Raw genomic sequence first — 21,639 nt, 5'->3', positions numbered from 1 at the left:
TGGCCGGTGATCTGTCCCTGTCCTGAACCCCTGCCAGACCAGAAAGGTAAGGAGTTTTCTCCCTTCCTCTTCCCTGGTCGGCTTCTCTTTTCCACAAAATTTTCTCTGGTCGGACGGTTTTCTCTGACATGCCTCACATTTTGAAGGGTTTGACTTTCGGTCTCAGTGGACTGCATGGAAGACTAGGCACCTAGCCAAACCTTTCCACTCTCTCGGACTTCTTGTCCTCGGAGCTCCCTGACAGGTGGAGACAACCTCTATCAGGGACGACTCCCCCACATGGAGATTCTCTCCTCTTGGGACAGTGACAAAAGGTGGGGACGCGCCTCTTGCTCACCTGTCTCCACTATGTGCTCTTTAGAGTCTAAGCCTTCCAACCAGACCCCTCTAGGATGTCTCATAAAAAATCTCACTAAGTTGGGCCTCTCTGACCCTTAAGCGAAAAAAACTCACTTTCTTCTGTAACACGGCATGGCCCCAATACATTTTAGACAATGACTCCCATTGGCCTGAAAACGGGACATTTGATTACAATATTCTGAGGGACCAAGATAATTCTTGCCACCGGACTGGGAAGATCTCAGAAATTCCTTACATGCAGGCTTTCTTCTCCCTCCGTTCCTTTCCTTAATTTCTGTGCCACCTGTTCTACATGCAGGCCGTTTTTGGCCAAAGAAATCTCACCTAAAACCTCCGCTCCTAATATTTCCTTCTCTGCGGACTCCCAACTCTCTCCCCTTCCTGCCTGACCCCCAGGGGCACCCCTCTCTTGGGACCCCTCTCTGGTCCCTCTGAAGATCTCTTCCACTTGAGTGTCTTCCCTCCAGAAAGCCCCCTCCCCTCTCCTCAGAGCTCTAAATCTTTTTGACTCCTCTGACCACATGGCGCCATCACCAGCACTTTAACCTCCTCCTCCCGCAGATTCTGACCCTCCTTCTTTCCATCCAGCTGTTCACACTGTCCATCTGTCTGCTTTCTCTCTTCCTCCCCTCTATGCTAACAACTCCCTATCTCAAAAAACTTAAAAAAGCAGAATTGTCTATTAAACTGTGTGAGTAATCTGTTTTGTCTCTTTGTCAGAAAATATCTCTAGTATAATTTTAATTGAAACAAGCACGCTCATTTAAATTCCTCAATTCATAATTTGTATGTGAAGTCTTTATTTAATGTATAACTGTGTCTGTTTCTAAGGCCTTAAACCAATAATTGCCCGCCTCTTAAATCAAGGCTTACTCATCCCCATGGACACTCCCTGCAATACCCCCACCCTTCCTGTTTGAAAACTTTCACGGGCTTACTCCCTCGTACAAGACTTACACTTAATCAATGAGGCGGTAATTCCCTTCCATCCAGTAGTCCCTAATCTCTACAGGTTACTGTCACACATTCCCTCAAACACCATTCACTTCATGGTCCTAGACTTCAAGAATGCCTTCTTTACCATTCCTCTATACCCTGACTCTTACTTTCTGTTTGCATTCACCTGGACTGACCCGGACACTAATGCAGCCCAGCAACTTACACGAACTGTCTTACCCCAGGAGTTCAAAAACAGACCACACATGTTAGGGCGGGCACTGGCTCAGAATTTAGCAGCATGCAATCTTAAAATATTACTCTCTTACAATATATAAATAACTTACTCCTCTGCAGCCCCTCCCTGCCTGCCTCAAGGAGACACACCACCCTTCTTAACTTCCTCGCTGTAAAGGAATAGTGTGTCTTCTCTGCTAAGGTTCAACTTCACTCTTAGTCTGTAGCCTATCTAGGCATCACCTTAACCCCCACCACCTAGAGATCTCACCCTAGATCAAACTAAGACCCTTCACAGTCTCCAACCACCTACCACCACAGATCAAATCCTTTCTTTCCTCAGTCTAATAGGTTTCTTTAAACACTGGAGTCCCAATTTTGCTCTAGTAGTCAAGCCCCTCAGTGAGATCTTCTGAGCATGGCTTTTAAGGTCCATAATGGCCAAGGAAGTAACAGAAAAGGCAAATAAAGCCCAAAAGAGGTCAGAAAATACGAGCTTTTGGCATATGCTCTTAAAGGCTCTGGCGCCCTAAAGGGCTTCATAGGATTCCATCAGGGCTCTGCTTCAAGAGTGGAAAGAAAGGCCATTGAAACTAAAGCCTGCCAGGCTTTCCAGTCCCACTGTTTGACATGTCTGTGCTGTGTAAAAGGGACACGAGAAGGTAAGCTGCCCCCTTGCTTTATGGAGGGAGGGTTCACTCTCTTCTAGCCCTGCTCCAGCTACTTGTGACCTCACCTTGACCAGCATGCTGGGAATTGTCACTGAACACCCAAGGACTTCAATCACGAGCCTAAGGTATTTCTTCCAAGTAGCAGATAAACTGATCTCATTTCTTGTAAACACTAGGGCCATCTACTATGCTTTGCCTGAATATTTGTTTTATTTATCCCTCAAATCTCTACTGTAGGTATTGACAGTCTGATTTTGCTACTTTATTTAATGTATAGTGTCTCCATTATTCCTCTTGTCTCAGTGCCCATGCCTATTGTAGACTGGGACCTGCTGCTAACTCCAGCTAGAAGCAGTGGTCACTGAGACTTAAACTCTAGCTGCAAAGTGTAGAAATGTAACCACCCTTTCCCTAAGTACTCGCAGGATTTACAGGTTACTCAGCAAACTGTTCAAAGAGTATTCAAAAGGCGTTTCCAGCATTACATCACCCAAGGATTGACAATGTAATCACATGGACAGGTCCACACGCCGTGATCCTGACAACTCCCACTGCTGCTAAGGGCGACTCATTCCTCCGCCCTGACCATCTAGAGCTCAGAAACAGAGAAACAAAACCAACCCCTTGTCCTTCCATTCTTTATTCACCTCTCAGCCTGCTTCACCCAATCAGGGGCTTTCTACTTGTGTGGGACCAACACCTATATGTGTCTCCCTACTAATTACACAAAAACCTGTACCGTAGTCTATCTCACCCCAAAGATCACCCTAATCCTACCCCATGAGCCTTTTTCAATTCCTAGTACACTACCCGTCAATCTAAGGACCAAACGAGCTATACAGATAGTTCCTCTTTTTACTTTAAAAATTTCTATAAAAATAGGTTAAGGGGCAGGGGGACTGGCCACTGCCTTGTCTTATTCTCGCTCTCTCTCTCTCTGAAGCCCAAAGAATCTGTAAACATGGAATCGGTGGTTTCACACAAACTAGGTGTCTTGACTATTGCCTTTCATTGGTTCACTCACTCTCTTATTTATTTTTCTAACTTTTGGACCCTGCCTCTTACGTTTGCTCATTAGTTTCTTATAGAACCACATGCAGACTTTCGCCAATCAGAAATTTGGAAAAACCCCTTGTTCTCGATGCTAGCACCAATTATAGGACCAATCCTAATTTTGTGCCTAATTTTAATGCTTGCCTCTTTCTTTATCAAGTTCCTGCAGGCTCGAATGAAGGAAATCTCCAGGACTACCTACAATATAATGCTTTTACAACCCCTACTCTAACTACCCCAGGGGGGTTCACGAAGGAGGCCCCCAATAGGGATAACAGCAGAAAGTAGCTCCAGAAGATGGCCGATCCAAGACAAACCGCCTTCCTGAACCCCATACTCTCTCCTTCCCCCCAATTCTTTTTCTTTTTTTTATCATACCACAGAGTTGAGGAACTGGAGTTCTGGTAAATTCATATATCTATCACAAATAAAAATAGTTTTTATTTTTCAACAGGTTTCTTGTTGTATCATGATTCAGCTTTAAGATTATATTGAAAATAGGTTTATTAGCAAAATAATTTCACCTATTACTACTGTATTTAAAAGAGGATGGTAAGGCCCTCGAGTTCATTTTATTTTTACTTTGAATTTATATCATGCTATGTAAACTCAGACAGGTCAAATGAACATACATATGCTTGAAATAACTATATAATAAGATCAGATGTAAAGCAAGTTGCAGAAAAGTGCACATAGAGTGTAACTTTTTATGTCTTAGTATTTGCAAAAGGAAGCAAAGATAAGCAGTTGCCTATGGGGGGTGAAAGATACAGGGACAGATTTCTCTGACTTTATCTTTTGAATATGCAAATACCTCTATATTCAAATTCCTTTCTTTTTAAAAAAGGAGAAAAGTAATTCCTGAAATTGAAAATAAATGCATAACAAATGAGTTTCAATGTTTATTAAATGCATAGGTAATAATATAAAGGGAATTATCTGAAGTTAGTGTACAATATGTTACCTCTTAGTAAGAGACAGTCTAAAGAAAATAAAACCTGTAAAGAAATTTTAAACTATATAAATCTGGTAGCATTGCTGTTGTCACTACTGATACCAATACAAGATAATTATTTTCAAGTTAAAGTATAAATATTATAGGATAAAACAAGTAATTATCTTAATGTTAGATTTAATGTTATTTTAATAGAGACTTCCATGTAAGAAAACAAACACAAATACAAAACCAAAGGTTACTAAAATTTCTATACTATTGATATTTACTTACCTCACAATGTTAAATTTGAATTGGTAAGGCCCTGGCCGGTTGGCTCAGTGGTAGAGCGTCGGCCCGGCGTGCAGGAATCCCAGGTTCAATTCCCGGCCAGGGCACACAGGAGAAGCGCCCATCTGCTTCTCCACCCCTCCCCCTCTCCTTCCTCTCTGTCTCTCTCTTCCCCTCTCGCAGCCGAGGCTCCATGGGAGCAACGTTGGCCCGGGCACTGAGGATGGCTCTATGGCCTCTGCCTCAGGTGCTAGAATGGCTCTGTTTGCAACAGAACAATGCCCCTGATGGGCAGAGCATCACCCCCTGGTGGGCATGCCAGGTGATCCCGGTCGGGTGCATGTGGGAGTCTGTCTGACTGCCTCCCCGTTTCCAACTTCAGAAAAATACAAAAAATAAATAAATAAATAACAATATGAGGTTATGGTTTAAATTTATACATATTTTTCTGATGTGTCCACTGAAAAGAACTAGTACCAATGACACACCAACCACAATGACACTTAATGACCAATATTTTTGGTATCTAAATTGTTTCCCCATTAAAAAGAACCAGGAGTGGCCCTGGCCAGTTGGCTCAGTGGTAGAGTGTCGGCCTGGCGTGCAGGAGTCCCGGGTTCGATTCCCAGCCAGGGCACACAGGAGAAGCGCCCATTTTCTTCTCCACCCCTCCCCCTCTCCTTCCTCTTTCTTTCTCTTCCCCTCCTGCAGCCAAGGCTCCACTGGAGCAAAGTTTACCCAGGCACTGAAGATGGCTCTGTTGCCTCTGCCTCAGGTGCTAGAATGGCTCTGATTGCGGCAGAGAGACACCACGCCCCCTTGGTGGGCATGCCAGGTGGATCCCGGTCGGGCGCATGCGGAAGTCTGTCTGACTGCCTCCCTGTTTCCAGCTTCAGAAAAATATAAAAAAACAAAACAAAACAAAAAAGAACCAGGAGCTTGGCCCTGGCCGGTTGGCTCAGCGGTGGAGCGTCGGCCTGGCATGCGGGGGACCCGGGTTCGGTTCCCGGCCAGGGCACATAGGAGAGGCGCCCATTTGCTTCTCCACCCCCCCTCCTTCCTCTCTGTCTCTCTCTTCCCCTCCCGCAGCCAAGGCTCCTTTGGAGCAAAGATGGCCCGGGCGCTGGGGATGGCTCCTTGGCCTCTGCCCCGGGCGCTGGAGTGGCTCTGGTTGCGGCAGAGCGATGTCCCGGAGGGGTAGAGCATCGCCCCCTGGTGGGCAGAGCGTTGCCCCTGGTGGGCGTAACGGGTGGATCCCGGTCGGGCGCATGTGGGAGTCTGTCTGGCTGTCTCTCCCCGTTTCCAGCTTCAGAAAAGTGCAAAAAAAAAAACAAAAACAAAAAAAAAACCAGGAGCTTTAGGGAAATGGCTTATTCCAAGTGTAGATAAAAAGTATACAAGGTCAATCTTGGACATCTTATTGTGCCAGAAAAAAATAACAAGCTCTGAAGTTTGGTACAGAGAATAATTGACTCTTGTCAAAAGGAAACTAGAGATAGCTTTAAAGGGCTCCCACCATTGGCCAAAATTGAGACAAAAGAGCAATGACTCCAAGAGTTAAAGCACACTGACTATTTAAAAGTGTGTGAGTAGGCTTGACCTGTGGTGGCGCAGTGGATAAAGCGTCAACCTGGAAACGCTGAGGTTGCCGGTTCAAAACCCTGGGCTTGCCTGGTCAAGGCACATATGGAAGTTGATGATTTCTGCGCCTCCCCCCTTCTCTCTCTCTCTCTCTTCCCTCTCTATAATGAGTAAAATCTTTAAAAAAAAAAAAAATAACATTTAAAAAATAAATAAATAAATAAAATAAAAGTGTGTGAGTCCTAGGATACTTACAGAAAAAGTGGGAGCAGAGTGTGGGGCAGGATTAGGTATAAGCAGAGTACAACTCTCTATTCTGAAAAATGGTTTTTAAAAAGAAAAAAAATTAAGATTTTTATTATCTTCCTTTCTAATAGAAACTATATTTCAAGTAACCAAACAGCCTGGACTAATAAGGGAAAGCTCTTTATTTTACAAAAGAATATCTGCTAATAAAAGGTAGAGAGCAGGCCTGACCTGTGGTGGCGCAGTGGATAAAGCATAGACCTGGAAATGCTGAGGTCGCTGGTTCGAATCCCTGGGCTTGCCTGGTCAAGGCACATATGGGAGTTAATGCTTTGACTCCTCCCCCCTTCTCTCTCTCTGTCTCTCTCTCTCCCTCTCTCCTCTCTAAAAATGAATAAATAAATAAAAAATAAAAAAATAAATAAAATGAAAAAAAAGGGTAGAGAGCATAATATAATTAGAAAATCATAATTCTGCAATTCTTTAGTGAAATAATTGAGTTAGGAAACAACAATCATCAGTGGATGCTAAACTTATTAGGAAAATTGATGAAAAATTGGTTATTTGTGTGGTACCAAAATTTCACAACAGTTAACTAAAATCATTTAATAATAGATATATCTTTCTGTTAACACAGTAATCAATTATGGAACATGGGACTACCATTTTGGAGTGATGCAATATAAAGCATTACTTAAAAAGCAAAAAATATTACTTATAAAGTATTCTTGCCAAAAATGTTTAACTTGAACATAACCAAGGCTTTGAGGTAACTTTAGTAAATACAATGGATAGAGGAACAAGTTAGATTACACACTCAGAATCACATAAGTCATCAACATTTTTCAGAAAGGAAAAAATATAGAGGATTCTATATTAAAAAGATTTGTGACATGTAACACTCAAATACAATGCAGGGTCTCTTACTGGATCCTGGGACAACTGAGAAACTGTGAATATGGTCTACACATTAGATAATACAGGACTTCTTAACAATTTCATTAGGAGTTATTAAGTTATTGTGGCTACATAAAAAGAAGTTTGTGGGGTATTTTTTGTTTTTGTTTTTGTTTTGAGAGAGAACGAGAGAAGCATCAACTCACTGTTCTACTTAGCTGTGCCACTGTTTGTTTTTCATTTGTGCCCTGACTGAGATCCAAAGCAGGAACAGGAACCTCAGAGGTCAAATCGGAGCCTTCAGAAACGAGCCAGAACCCTAGTGATTGAGCTGGTGCCCTTAAGGTCAAGCTGGTGCCCACAGGATCTCAGACCAGCAACCTGGGAATGGGCAACCCTGGACTCCAGCTGGTGACCCTGGGACAGAGCCAGCAGCCCTGGTTGTGAGTCTGCAACCTCAGCGCTCCAGGCCAACAGTGTTCAGTGCTATCCACTGAGCAACTGGCCAGGGCAAAAGGTTTTGATTTTAGAGATGCACACTAAAATATGTAGGAGAGAAATGTCTGCAATTTAAATATTCTTATAAAAAAACAGATGAAGCAATTAGGCAGAATGTTAATAAATGTTAACTATTAATCCAGGTGACAGGTGTTCATTATACTATCCTTCATGTTTGAAAATTGTCAAAGTAAAAAAAAAACCACACACACAGATATACCTTAAATCGTTGTAAACATCCAATTTTTTCAGCAACTTCAGCTTCCATTGATATCAAGTCATTCTTCTGTTTCTCATTTTCTTTCCTAAGTTGGCGCTCCATTTCTACTAAAGTAGTATATTGTCTTATGAGTGTCTTTTCATTCACTTGCAAGACAGTAATTTTCCTACTATTTTCTGAAAGTGTTTTTTTCATTTCATCTGAATCCATCTGAAGAGTACTGAGCAAATTCTGCACAAAGACACATTACTTGTTAGATTTAGCTATCTTAGTTTGTACAATATTGTATATTGATTTTAAAAGTGTTTTACTTACATTATATTCTTTTACTTTTATAGCATCTTGTTGAATTTGATTCTCAAGTTTTTTCTTTTCCTCTTTCATTGTTTCAAATTCTGTTTTCCAGGTCTCCTTTTCACTAAAATATAAATACATAAAAATGATGATATGGTAAACCTAAAACATTTAAACTCAGTCCAGGAAGAGAGAACTTTAGAGTATGGAAATTTAAAGGTTTCATAAAACAAAACATACCATAGTTCCTCAGTACCTAATAACATAAGAAAGTCAAAATTCTACTCAAAAAGATTTAGCCTGGGAGTTATAATTTTATTTAATAAACACAAGGTAAAAAATTTATTTTATCATATCATTTTCATTATTCCATGAAACATCACTCTGCAATTGTTACAATATAACAATTGCTGCTGAAACTTATAAACATTTTATTAAAAATACAGAATGATTAGGAAAATAATTGATACCCCATAGTAATTCTAGACATCAAGTCTCAATATTTGACTCTACTCTTAAATTTGAGTGTTAAAAACTTGCAAAATCGGCCCTGGCCGGTTGGCTCAGTGGTAGAGCGTCGGCCTGGCGTGCAGAAGTCCCAGGTTCGATTCCCGGCCAGGGCACACAGGAGAAGCGCCCATCTGCTTCTCCACCCCTCCCCCTCTCCTTCCTCTCTGTCTCTCTCTTCCCCTCCCGCAGCCGAGGCTCCATTGGAACAAGGATGGCCTTGGCGCTGGGGATGGCTCCTTGGCCTCTGCCCCAGGTGCTAGAGTGGCTCTGGTCGCAAAAGAGCGCCGCCCCGAAGGGGCAGAGCATCGCCCCCTGGTGGGCAGAGCTTCGCCCCCTGGTGGGCGTGCCGGGTGGATCCCGGTCGGGCGCATGCGGGAATCTGTCGTACTGTCTCTCCCCGTTTCCAGCTTCGGAAAAAAACAAACAAAAAAAAACTTGCAAAATATTTAGCATACAAACAAAATTAGACTTAAAATAAGATGTCAGACACTGTTGCCTAATTAAGAGAAATTCCAGTCATCTGCAATCAGCTTGGCATAAATATGCTGTCATTCTCTATGCCACTGAATGTATAAGACTTGGACTGCTCATTAGCCTAATTCTGGCTACTGAGATCTAAATCACCATCTGGCAGAAGCCTTTGGAAAACAATTTTTCTTTGATCACCCCCCCCACTCACTCCCATGGAAAAAATATTTATCCAAAAATAAAATGTTATGTGGGAAAAAGTACCAGTCTTCTTCAATAGGTAAAATGACTTCATCTTCCTTGAACTCCTATATCTACTTTATAACCACAGTAAGAGATAATATGACCTACCCTATAATTAATGATGGGTTTCTTGTTAGATTATATAATAATCATCTTTAGTGTTCAAATCACTTTTTATCAGGTATTCTAATTACTACTAAGAAAATTATTCTATTGATGTAAATGGGATGGCTGAGATAAGGAGAAATACATTAGTTCCCTATGAAAATGTGAATAGTTATGATAGTGATGATGAAAAATGATGCTAACAGCTGACACAAAGTGTTCATAAATGCCATGATATTTCCAAAGCCTCATATCTGAGCATTTTCATATGACTCACTTGTTTTCTAACACCCCTGAGAAAAAGGTATTACTATCACAAAATTTTATAGATACTAAACTGAGATACATAAGTGGAGACGAAGAGGCAGGAGGGAAGGGTATAACAAAATACCTAAATACTTTTACGTTATGTTGATCATTAACAAGAATATGCTGCAATTATATGATATTTATAAAGTTTTGGCAACATTATACCTTAGATATTCTTTATATAATAAGCTTTGTTGGTGACGAATTACTGCAAATTTTCTGTTATAGTCTTCAAGAGAATCTTCTAAATCTTTTAGCTTATTTTCTTTATTTTCCAGTTCCTAAAAATGGGTGTAAAAATAAGAATAAAAAAGCATCAGAATAAATTTTAAATTTGAAGGTAGCAATTCATATTCTGGCAAGATTTTTGAAAAATATATAAAGAAGAATAGTCGTCATAAAAAGCACAGATCATTTTTATGACTATTTTGAGTAACTTAGTTTAAGGCATATGGAATGAGGCAATATGTGTAAAAAAGAAGCACTATAAAACAAGTGAAATTAATTTTACCATATATGGTAGTTATAGTGACGACACAAATGATCAGATACACTAGTTGCATACTTACCTCTAGTTATTCACACCCTTTCGTGAGCATACACACACATGCCTCCACTCCAATTACACTTTCCAAATAATTGTTTTCAAAGATGAAGAGACTGAGACTTAGAAGACTGAACAACTTATTCAACATTAAAACTCCTTAGCAGAACCCTTAGCAACCATTTCCTGAGCACTTATGCTGAGCTTGGTACCAAGCACTTTATATATATGTAGATGCAACACTGTAGGCCAGGTCTGTCTGACTTCCTTCACTCTATGCTGCCTTAGGATTGAAAGTCTAAGGACCAGTTTTATCACTTTGAACAGGTTTTCAGATTCCCAATCAGTGTCCTCTCTCTATTCTGCCACAGTTCTCATGTTTTTTTTATATAAAGGTAAAAAACAAAAAATGAACCTAATCTGAAGCAAGATGACAATGTCATAATGCCAATACTGTACTTAATGATAGTGTCCCCATATTGCAGAAAAATGAGAGAAACCAGAGTGCTAAAATTATGAATTTAAAAGTAATGTATAACACTAACTATACAGTGGTGTCCTAATAAGTATAAAGTCACCTGTCCCTCAGATAACATATAAATTCTAATATTAAGAAAATGATTAATATAATTTCCAAATATAAAAAGAATTTGATAATATTAACTCAAGAATGTTAAAAATTGAATTATCTAGGAAAAGGAAACATACTTCATTTTGACATATTTTTGTGATGGTATAGTAACGCATGTAATGTTATGGTATTCACACTTCAAGTGAAATAACGAAAGCATCTTTCATTAGGCCACTCATAATGACCACGATATAGATGGCAAAACTGAGAAACAAACACAGGGCAAATAATTTACATTCTAATTTGCTGATGGATTAACCAACACTTTAGAGGGCAACAAAAGAAGGAGATAAAAAATTTCTGTCTAAAAGCTTTTTCTTACACTTAAGAGGAACCATTTTAATTGTTACAGTAAAAGCAGCTTAAGACTTCAGTCACTTAATTGCTTTTCCAACCAGCGAGAAATAAAAGTGCTCACTTCATTTAGACGCAACTACCTTACAGAAGCTGTGAATTATTCTACCTGTCGATCATATATTTCATGATACCCATGTGAACAAGATGTGTAAGCATGCTACTCACACACATAAATGGAATAAATTAATTTTATTCATAACATTCCATATAACATCAAAATCCATTAAAATGTATCTGTTAATAGTCTAAGAACTCAAGAATACACGAAGACTAAATTCAAAAACATACTACCAATTGTTTGTTATTCACATGTAAATTTTTCAGTACCTGTAAAATATGTATTAAATATTCATTCAGAGAATTAATAATATTGGCACTGGACGGTGCTATTCCATCAGGTAAGTCTACTCCTTTAAAAACAACATTTGATCCTTCTGATTGTCGTAAAAGACTGGTTTCTTTCTCAAGATGATCTATCTGGAAACAAGCAGTTCAGAAATAGAATCATGTCTCTTAACCCTCAAAGAAGAAAGACAAATTTAAAAATTAAAGGTAATTTACATTTCTACTGAATATTTTCTAAAAGTAGATATATAAATGCCCAGCCAGGAATTAATTAAGTCATAATTTAATTTCTACTTAAAAATGCCTAATTATATACTTAGAATTTCTGCACTCTTTTATATTATAAGGCACTTATTTTTCCACTTAATTTTATAAGAAAAATTCAAACAGGTATTTCTTAATGTTGAAAGAATTAATTCAACGGGCATTTTCTCACAAATTAGTCATTTTTAAAAAAATTAAGTTTCATATTATACTTATGTTCAATGCTTAGCATTTCCCTTTATTAGATAAAATTCTGACCTTTAAATTTGCTTTTGCCAACTGCTGAGAATAATTTATAGTCTCCTTCCGAGCTTCCCTGAGCTCCTGCCTTAATTCTTCATTCCTTCCAGTAAGTTGATCAACTTGGGCTTTCAAATGGAGATTGACATCAAAGATTCCTTCTGCATTCTTTGATTCTATAGCCTAATAAATTTAGATTATATTGAAGAAGTGTAGAGAAAGACACTAAATTCATAGTTTGAAAATCTACTTTTAAATAAAATTTACATGTAAGCATTTTACTTTTCCTATCGCCATTCATAATAACAAAATATGCCAAATCTATTTCTTATTTATGAACTGAAACTTATAAAAGTCTATTTTTGACTTACAGCAATATTACCAAACATAGTAATTACTTCACTATAACAATAAACATCTAGCTAATCTTAGTACACTGGTCAACTATAATAGTAAAACAACCAGACAGGAATAAGATAACTAGGGTTCACCTCTTAACCAATCTCTTGCTAGCTGGACAGTGATTTAATTCTTTATACCTTTGTTTCCTTATCTCTAAAGAAAAGAAAATAATATTAGCTCTGTCAACTTCACAAGGTTTTTATATAGTCAAAATGAGATATATATGAAAATATTTTGAAATTATGCAATGCCTGATTTTTAAGCATGAGCAAAGGAATGAAATAGCTACTACATTCAATTAAGTGAATTTTTCATCACTTTCTCTTCCCAGTTGAAGCACAATGGTAAACAAAGGCAAAGAATGGTGATATAGTATTATCCAAGAGTGCCAGATAAGCAAAAATATGTCAAATATTAAAATATCAAAGCAGCTTCACTGGGCCTAATTCTCTGACAATCATATACCCATGTACCATATACACATCTACACAATTCATACATATAACTATATTTGGACTTTAAAAGAACTCTATGGATTAAACCTACTAAATGCATAATAAAGCTTCAGAAATGAAGGTAGAAAACAAAGTGGTAAGATGAGTAAAACCAAATGTAACTTCTTACTCAGGACGGTAATCTGTAATTTAACTCTGGGCAGCAGATGTATAAAGTAAGCCATTAACCTAGGAGATCAGAGCAGGCCATGTGAAGTAATAAATTATACTAACTCAGCAGGGATACCAGGAAAACAGAAGTAGGTAGAAGGGAAATTCTGATGGACAAGAAAACAGTTCTTAGTTGTCTACATGGTCTTTTGGTAAAATAAGAATAAATTAGACAGTTATTAGGGGCACTGAAAAAAAATCCTATAACAATAGACAGTGAACTGAAGTGTATAAACCATAATTATCTGATCTAAAGTGTCATTTCCTATAAATATTTTTTTGGAGGAGTAGCATTAGGTCATTTTAAGTTTTAGACAGGGCATATATTTCAGAAAAAAGACCAACAATCACCAATAGAAGCAGATAAAATCTATGGAAGCAGTGGTCTTAAGAAGATCCGAAGCTGTCAACTGAAATAGAATTTCCTGGGCTATTCATTTACTGAATACAGATTTTCCTTTGGAGAATAAAGTTTGATCTAAGACCCAGTATATCAGTAGTGGGTAGCATTATAGGCAAAGATGTTCACATAAAAAAACTGAAGAATCATTTGGGACATTCAAAATAGCAGAGGCAAAAAAAAAAAGAAAAAAGAAGTCACCAACCATAGAAGGACTTTTAAGTCCTTATATAGTAAATACAAAAAGAATATTTTTTGATGGCTAAAATCTTTACTGTAGCAATGCTTAATTCTTTAAACATTTTAAAATATTCTTACTACATTCTATTACACATTCAGTTTTGTGGCATAAGGTCGTAAGAGACCTACACCTCCACATTTAACAAGTAAATACAAAACAACTACTTAAAGGTTCAAGAAATAAACCAAAGTAAGCAGATTTTGAAGGGGTCTTGGAACTTTGAAAAGCGGACCAGCCAGGCGTGATTTGCCATCTGTAAGGCCTTCCTCTGAGGGCAGCCTGCGGTGGCAGTGGCCTGCTAACTGTCTGACCTAGAAAACCAAAGAACAGAGCAAGCCCTAAGCTATAGAAAGTGAGAGAGGAATCCCAGAAAGAAAAAGAACTAGCAAGAAGGACTTCCACAGTCTGTGTAAAAACCCTGCCAGGCCTCAGGCTGAATGCTGAAGCAGAAGAATGGAGGTGAGAGAGGAAAGTATAAGTGAACGTAAAAATCAATAGCGATTATGTCTGGGAAGCTTTTTATTTCTCCTTCAATTTTAAACCAATGAAGAATATTAACTGAGGAACAGAATAGAGACAGAGACGGGATCAAAGGGACCAGAGGAAAGCGGGATGAGAGGATGGGATGAGAGCAGAAACGCAAAATGGGAGAGGGTTGTGGGGAGGAGGGCAAGGGGGATGTGGTGGGGAACACGGGGGAGGGGGGAAGGTATTTGGGGGGACACTAGAATTTATGTACACCCAATAAATTAAAAGAAAATAAATTTTTTAAAAATCAATAGCAATTATACAATTGGGAGAAGATAAAGAATTAGGAAAAGTATACTTTCATTAGGAAAAAATGAACAGAACTTCAGGGACCTGTAGACAATATCAAAAGGTATAAAATGTTTCACTGGAGTTCTAGAGGGAATGGGACACAAGAATAAAGAAATTACTCATAGAAAACTTCCTAACTGTAGTGAATAACGTTAAGTAAACAGATTCAAGAAGCTCAGCAAACCCCAAACAAGATACAGACACATATATACTGTACAAATGTGTGTGCGTGCACGCACACACACCCAGGCACATTACAGTCAAACTGGTAAAAAAATATATAAAGTTTTGAAAGCAGCCTGAGGGGAAGCATGGGAATATTATATACAGGGATCAATGACTCAAATGACAGACAGCAAATGTCTCATCAGAAACTACAGAGACTAGTAGACAGTGAACAATATCATTAAGTGATGAAATAACAAAGTGAAACCATTAGTATGTAAAAATAACTTACATTAACTAGTCTTTCAAGACTAGGAATAATTAGAGATGTTTCTCCTCCTTTGATATCAGAATCTTTCTGTATTTCTTTAATAGCTTGCAATATTTCTTTCATACCTTCTTCAAGTTGTTCATTTTCTTCAACTAATTCTTTTACTAAAATGACATATTTTTCTCATTGGATGAATAGATCTTTTTCACAATTACATTATTCTATATAGATGACAAATAGTTCACATACAGTAAAAACAACCCATTTGTAAAATGCAAATACAAATAAATACACACAAAAAATTCAAGTACAGCCTGACTGTGGTGGCGCAGTGGATAAAGCGTCGACCTGGAAATGCTGAGGTCGCCAGTTTGAAACCCTGGGCTTGCCTGGTCAAGGCACATATGGGAGTTGATGCTTCCTGCTCCTCCCCCCTTCTCTCTCTCTCTCTCTCTCCTCTCTCTCCCTCTCTGTCTCTCTCTCCTCTCTAAAAATAAATAAATAAAATTAAAAAAAAAAAAATTCAAGTACAAATTCAGTGTGTGAACAGTTGAGCTGAATGGTATACCTATTGAAATCATATGCACACACATATATCTCACAGCTCAAAGAAATAAATCATAAGCATACTTTGTCTTCACTTTATATTAAATTTATTTTTAATTTAAAACGTTGTTTACTTTCATTAGAGAACAAAACAGAAGAGACTTCTTTATCGTCACAAAAAAATTCAGACTAAGAACATTCTCTGTATATAAATATAGTAGCAAGGCAAGCCAAATGGATGAAAGAGAGAGACTAACGTCTATATCTTATGCAGGAATTTAAGGCTAAAATAGATTAGAAAACATTGTATTAAAGTACTTTCAGGCCCATTATTTTCAGTATAGGATAAATACGCACAGAAAAAGTAAAAGATAATAGTAATTTACCTTTATTCTGAAACTTGGCTATTACCGTTGTACTCCTTTCTAAATCTCTTTCCTTTTCAATTAGTTCTCTTGAAAGAAATTCACTCTAAACAAAACATAAAGAAAACAAAATTAATTTCTTTACAAATATCACAATTGTTTACTTTTGAAGTTTTAAGAAAGTTGATCAATTGAGGTTTAACACACCAAATATAAGTTATAGAAACATAATAGCAGTCATAAAAATAAAATCTAAAAGGTAAAACACATGGTGATCCTCCTCCCATGTATGGCAAAAGGTAAATAAGATATAATAAAGGTTTTTGTCTTTAGTGCAATAATATCTTTTAATGTCCACACTACCTGTTCTGCCTGGCTTCTATAACGTTCAAGCTCTATTTCTGCATTCCTACTGTTTGCTTCCTTGATCAATAAATCCTGTGTTGTGACTTCAATCTAAAGAAATATTTAATAAATTAGGCAAGTAGATGAATTCATACCAAATGTACTGCATTTTTCAGATTTTTAAAAAATATAATGGGCCCTGGCTAGTTGGCTCCGTGGTAGAGCATCAGCCTAGCATATAGATGTCCTGGATTTGATTCCTGGTCAGGCACACAGGAAAAGTGACCATATGCTTCTCCACCTCTCCCCCTTCTCTTTCTCTCTTCCTCTCCCACAGCCATGGCTTGACTGGTTCAAGCAGTTGGCCTCAGGAGCTGAGGATGGCTGAGTGGCCTCTGCCTCAGGTGCTAAAAAAAAAAAAGGCTCCACTACTGACCAATGGAGCAATGGCCCCAGATGGACAAAGCCTCGCCCCCTAGGCCAGGTGGATCCCAGGCGGGGTGCATGCAGGAGGCTTTCTGTCTGCCTCCCTTCCTCTCACTAAAATTAAAAATAATAATAAAAATAAGAAAATAAGAAAATAAAATGGGCATAAATTAACATTAATGCACAAACATTAACAAAATCTTATTATAATCAGTATTTACAGAACTTCATTAGAAAAGTCATTTAAAAAAAGTTAATAAAAAAGCAATACCAGGAACGTAATTTAGAGGAAAGCTCACCTGAGAAATAAATACATGTTCTCTCTGCAGCTGTTCTATAGTATTTTCAAGTGAATCTATCTGAGATAATTCTGATTTTGCAGTAATAGGCATAGGGTCTGGAAGATTAACTTCAAGTTCACTTTTCAAAATCTTTGCCTGTAAGGGTGTTTCACTTTTTTGTTTTTCTTTCATACTATCAGCATATTTTATTTGGATATGAACCTGTTCATCTTCTGATGATGCTATTTGTGATTTATCCACATCAGCTTTATTACCATGAATCTGTTGACAAAATATTGCACATTTTTGCCTAAGAGATAATTTCTGTATTAAATCTGAAGCTGTCGTTAAGACTTGTAAAGATAAATTGCTTTTTTGTGTAAAACTCATATTCTCAGGCTCCTGATGGCTTTTTTTTTTCCCTGACGGCTTCTTGATACTTTCTTCAAAGAGTTGTCAGAAAGAGAGTATAGAAAGTAATTTATTTCTTCATTACTTTCCCTACTAAAGATATTGACTAACGATTCTGGATTTCCTAAAGATTGGAGACATGGTGCTTTAAAAATCTCCCTTATTATTATATCTTCTGGCAATATATTATCTTGTGTAGATGAAGAATGTCTAAAGAGACAGATGGATCCACTTCACTTGTTACTACACTCAGAGGAACTTCAGACACCATCCTTGATAATGATCCTACAGTCATATTCTCTTCTGCCTCTTTCTGATATGAGTCTGGAATACTATACTGAATGATGCTCTCCTATGCAGCAGCTCTATTTTATCTGAACTCGTAATCTGTATTCAAAGCAAATAATGTCTCATTAATCAATCCTTGAATGAACAGGTTATTCAAATTAAAAAAATTTTTATTTAACAACTATTAAAAAAGCAATGTCTAAAATGAGATAATGGGGCAGAAAGGAAAGAACTGACATTCTTTTTTCTCTTTGCTGTAGCAAATACTGCTTACCTTTGAAGGTGCTGCATTCATATTTTTGAGGCTCATGTAATCATATTTTCTTTCTTCTATTCTATTTTCTTGAGAATAGTTTTCTGTTAGGTTCAGGTCCTCAGCTATTAATCCTACATATAAAAGATATAAAGAATTAGACATAAAATAACTTTATTATTTCAATATTTTCATTCTTAACCCATTTATGCCTCATGTTCCATTATTGGAATGGTGGTGCCGTGGGAGTTATTTACATCCTCCTTTTCACACACGTCTGCCTCCTGGGGGTACGTTATCACATGGCACAGTTAGTCACTGCTGCAGATACTGGTGCGCAGGGAGTTTGTCAAAAGATGATGTGAATTTTTGGAAAATTTTGGAAGAACTGAATTTCAAAAATTTCAACCTCTGACATAAATGGTGTTGGGCAGATAAAATATATTATGCTCACTTTGTTGAGGATGGCGCTGCCCACGTGGAGGCCTGTTGTCCAGGTGATATTGGTTGCCCTTCTTGCTTGGAATGGGCATGATTGTATTAATGTGTGTTGGGGGCGGGCAGTGGGAAGGCAGGATCCTTATAGCCTGGGGCTTGGTTTTAGGACTAAGCCTTTCCCACCCTTCTTGATGTGGGGTAGTGCACTCTCATGAGGAACCCCATTATGCCTCAGTTAAGTGACTTTGTATCAGAGACTTCCTTGTTTATATATTGGATTAAAGGTTTTGGTTTCTACACTATAAAATGGGGCAGACCGGGAGCTTGTCCTCTTGGTTCCTGAGATTAGCATTAGAGGAGAGAGCAGAGAAAGGAGAGCAGAGAAAGGCCACATGGAGAAGGCCAGGAGAAGCAGCCAAGATGGCAGAATGGTAAAGGAGAAGTCAGTTTGTGCAGAGTTTGTGCAGAGAGAAGGAGATGGGGAACAGAGATGAAAAAGGCTAGTGAGATAGAAATCTTTGATTCTAGGAAACTTGGATAAGTCAGTAGCTTTGTGAGCACTGAATGAGTGGGTTTTGGAGCCCAATGTGTGTTTTTACTTGCCTGCTGGGTGCAAGCTAGGATTAAAGGTAATGGCCCACCAATTCTTGGCTCCGTTGTTTCATTACGGTCTGTCCAAATCCAATGCGAACCTGCATGGGCCAGGTGGCTGTGATGGTGACCGTGCCTACTGGCTTTACAAATGGGTTAAAAACTTAAATCAAGTTTTAACTCAAAAAAGAGGTAGAAAAATTATTTCCAAATCCTAGATCTGCATGTAGCCTATACAACATCCTGATTTAACTAATTTTTCTTGAAATTTCCTTTCAATAAGATATTAATATGAGAAACTAATATAAACTTTATCTTCTTTATCATTCCTTATCCAGGCTATACATGAAAGAGTTTAAGTACTAAAATGGTTAGAAGACACATATAAAGTAGACAAGAATCATGAATAATGAGAAAACTGGTGTAAAAGACTACTAAATTACAAAGATTTGCCCTTCTAGAAATTTTTGGATGTGTTGTAGAAACTAAAATGTTAAAAAAGAAAACACAACTTATTGGGGTGGTCCACAAATAATAGACTTTTCTGCAGAGGCCCTGAATAGGAACATAGAACAGGGACAGAGAGTTCAGTGCCCTGAGGCAAAGGCCACAGTGGCTTTACTGACAAAAGAACTGAATGCAGTACTCTGCCGAACAGCAAGCAGCACAGTAGGGATAGAATTAGCAATTCTGATTAAGCAGTGGGTGGGGACATTTGAGCTACTCCCTTGCCTTTTTGTAAAGTTCCCCTTCCTTACTTCCTCATTCTAGTCCTTGTATCTATTTGTGTGCATCAATAAATACCCATTAGGACTGGGGGTCAGGACCCTCTCATGAAACCCGTGAGGGGATTGCGAGGTCTCCCCCAGGTCCCTCGGGGCACTCCATGTGCTCTCCCAGTAGTCACTGTCTCCACACATTTTTCTACAACTTTTTGAAAAGTCCATTATTTTCAAAGTTTATTTGATGACATTCATTTACATAATCTTCTTCAGGCCATTATTTTCATTTATTAAACTTGTAGCAGAATCACAATAAGGTAGAGATAATATTTCTATCATACAGAAAACTTCAGAGCCAACAATTCATTTCCCAATGATTATTTTAAAGATTTGGAATAAATGGGTATACCTGAAGTTACAGTTCTTTTTCCTTTTTCTTGAGCCATTTGGCGAATTTTTTTTTTCAGGTCAAGTCGTTCTTCCTCTAGGCTTTCAATCTACAAAGTATAAACTTTTTAAATATTTTTCTTTAGTTCAACCAGAAAAATAACCAGTTGACTATTGCACTTACCTCTTTCAAAAGAATCTGGTTTTCGGCTCTGTACTGTTGCTGTTTTAAACTTTTCCTATTTCTAAATTCAGTTAAATCAATCATTGTCTTCGGTTCAAGGCCTAAAATAGAGAGTAATATGACTAAAACCTTAACAACATTCAAATGAACTACAAAAGTATCATATAGCAACTAGTTACCATCAAGCAACTGGTTATAATTTAAGTCAGCATCACTAAATACATAGGGTACATTTTGTGCATAAAGTTTCCTAATGTTTGAACTGTGACCCTCCAAGTTAAAACTATTTAGGATCTGTCTTCACTGTGTTTGGCTGTCATGGAGGCACTATAAATATAATAATTAAGAAAGAAACTTTGTGATAAAACAGGCTTGGATTCAAGTCCCGCTTTCAACTATTAACTAAGTCAAAGGTATAATACTGTGTGCACATCGTTTTTTGGCTGTTGTCAGGAATATAATAAAATCAAACTAAATAAAGGACTTAGTGCAGCACCTGCCACAGTCGTCATTATTTAATATCAATATTAAGAATATTGGCTGCTCTGCCTGAGGAGTAGCCACTCCCTGTTTCAGTGCTTCACTAATAAACTCCTTCACTTTAAACACACACACACACACACACACACACACACACACACACAATATATATATATATATCATCATGACTGGCCTGAGGCTCCTGGTGTGCCGATCTCCTAGCCTCCTTATTACTTAAGCATCTATGCTCTGAAAACCAGAAAGCAAAGTTGTTTCCAGTAATTATAACCAAATTTTGAAGCATATACAACACAGGACTGGTGTTTTTGACAGCTATCTGGATGGCTCAGTCATCTGTAGGAACCTCTAGACTGAAGCTGGTTGTGATTCGATAGGTCAAGCTATCGATCACTTTTAACTTGAGGTCCTGGAATGACTATGGGTCCTAGTGAGACACTCTTTTACAAATAAATAAACTGTATAAAATATTTATTTTTCCTTCCTCTAGAGAACAGTTTTTACAGATGATCATGTTAATTTTAAGAAACTATTAACTGGTATTTACCAAGCAAAATAGAATTAGTATTTGCTTTATTTTTACTTTAAAGTAGTAATTTAGATTGAATTTTTATAACATTAAAATGAGTAATATTCACTAATAAACTATTGAAATCGATATATAAACTCTTAAGCTATATTTACTAATTACTTCTTAGAATCAACAG

At 37.8% G+C, this 21,639-nt stretch overlaps 1 protein-coding gene across 6 annotated transcripts in view; it reads right to left on the bottom strand.

Moving 5' to 3' along the window:
- CEP290 (centrosomal protein 290) overlaps positions 1 to 21,639 on the bottom strand; it is a 107,274-nt gene that overhangs the window by 59,246 nt on the left and 26,389 nt on the right. For all 6 annotated transcript variants that reach the window (XM_066368667.1, XM_066368666.1, XM_066368668.1 and 3 more), the window contains 10 exons: positions 20,435 to 20,535; positions 20,273 to 20,360; positions 18,134 to 18,246; positions 16,130 to 16,214; positions 15,219 to 15,361; positions 12,253 to 12,417; positions 11,713 to 11,862; positions 10,019 to 10,134; positions 8,240 to 8,342; positions 7,925 to 8,155 (listed from right to left, as the gene is read on the bottom strand). In XM_066368667.1, the coding sequence (XP_066224764.1) occupies positions 7,925 to 8,155; positions 8,240 to 8,342; positions 10,019 to 10,134; positions 11,713 to 11,862; positions 12,253 to 12,417; positions 15,219 to 15,361; positions 16,130 to 16,214; positions 18,134 to 18,246; positions 20,273 to 20,360; positions 20,435 to 20,535 (1,295 nt within the window). The remainder of the gene's footprint in view (positions 1 to 7,924; positions 8,156 to 8,239; positions 8,343 to 10,018; positions 10,135 to 11,712; positions 11,863 to 12,252; positions 12,418 to 15,218; positions 15,362 to 16,129; positions 16,215 to 18,133; positions 18,247 to 20,272; positions 20,361 to 20,434; positions 20,536 to 21,639) is intronic.

This window comes from Saccopteryx leptura, chromosome 2, assembly GCF_036850995.1.
Source record: "Saccopteryx leptura isolate mSacLep1 chromosome 2, mSacLep1_pri_phased_curated, whole genome shotgun sequence".
NCBI lineage: Eukaryota > Metazoa > Chordata > Mammalia > Chiroptera > Emballonuridae > Saccopteryx > Saccopteryx leptura.
This window is presented reverse-complemented; position numbering and strand designations above follow the sequence as displayed.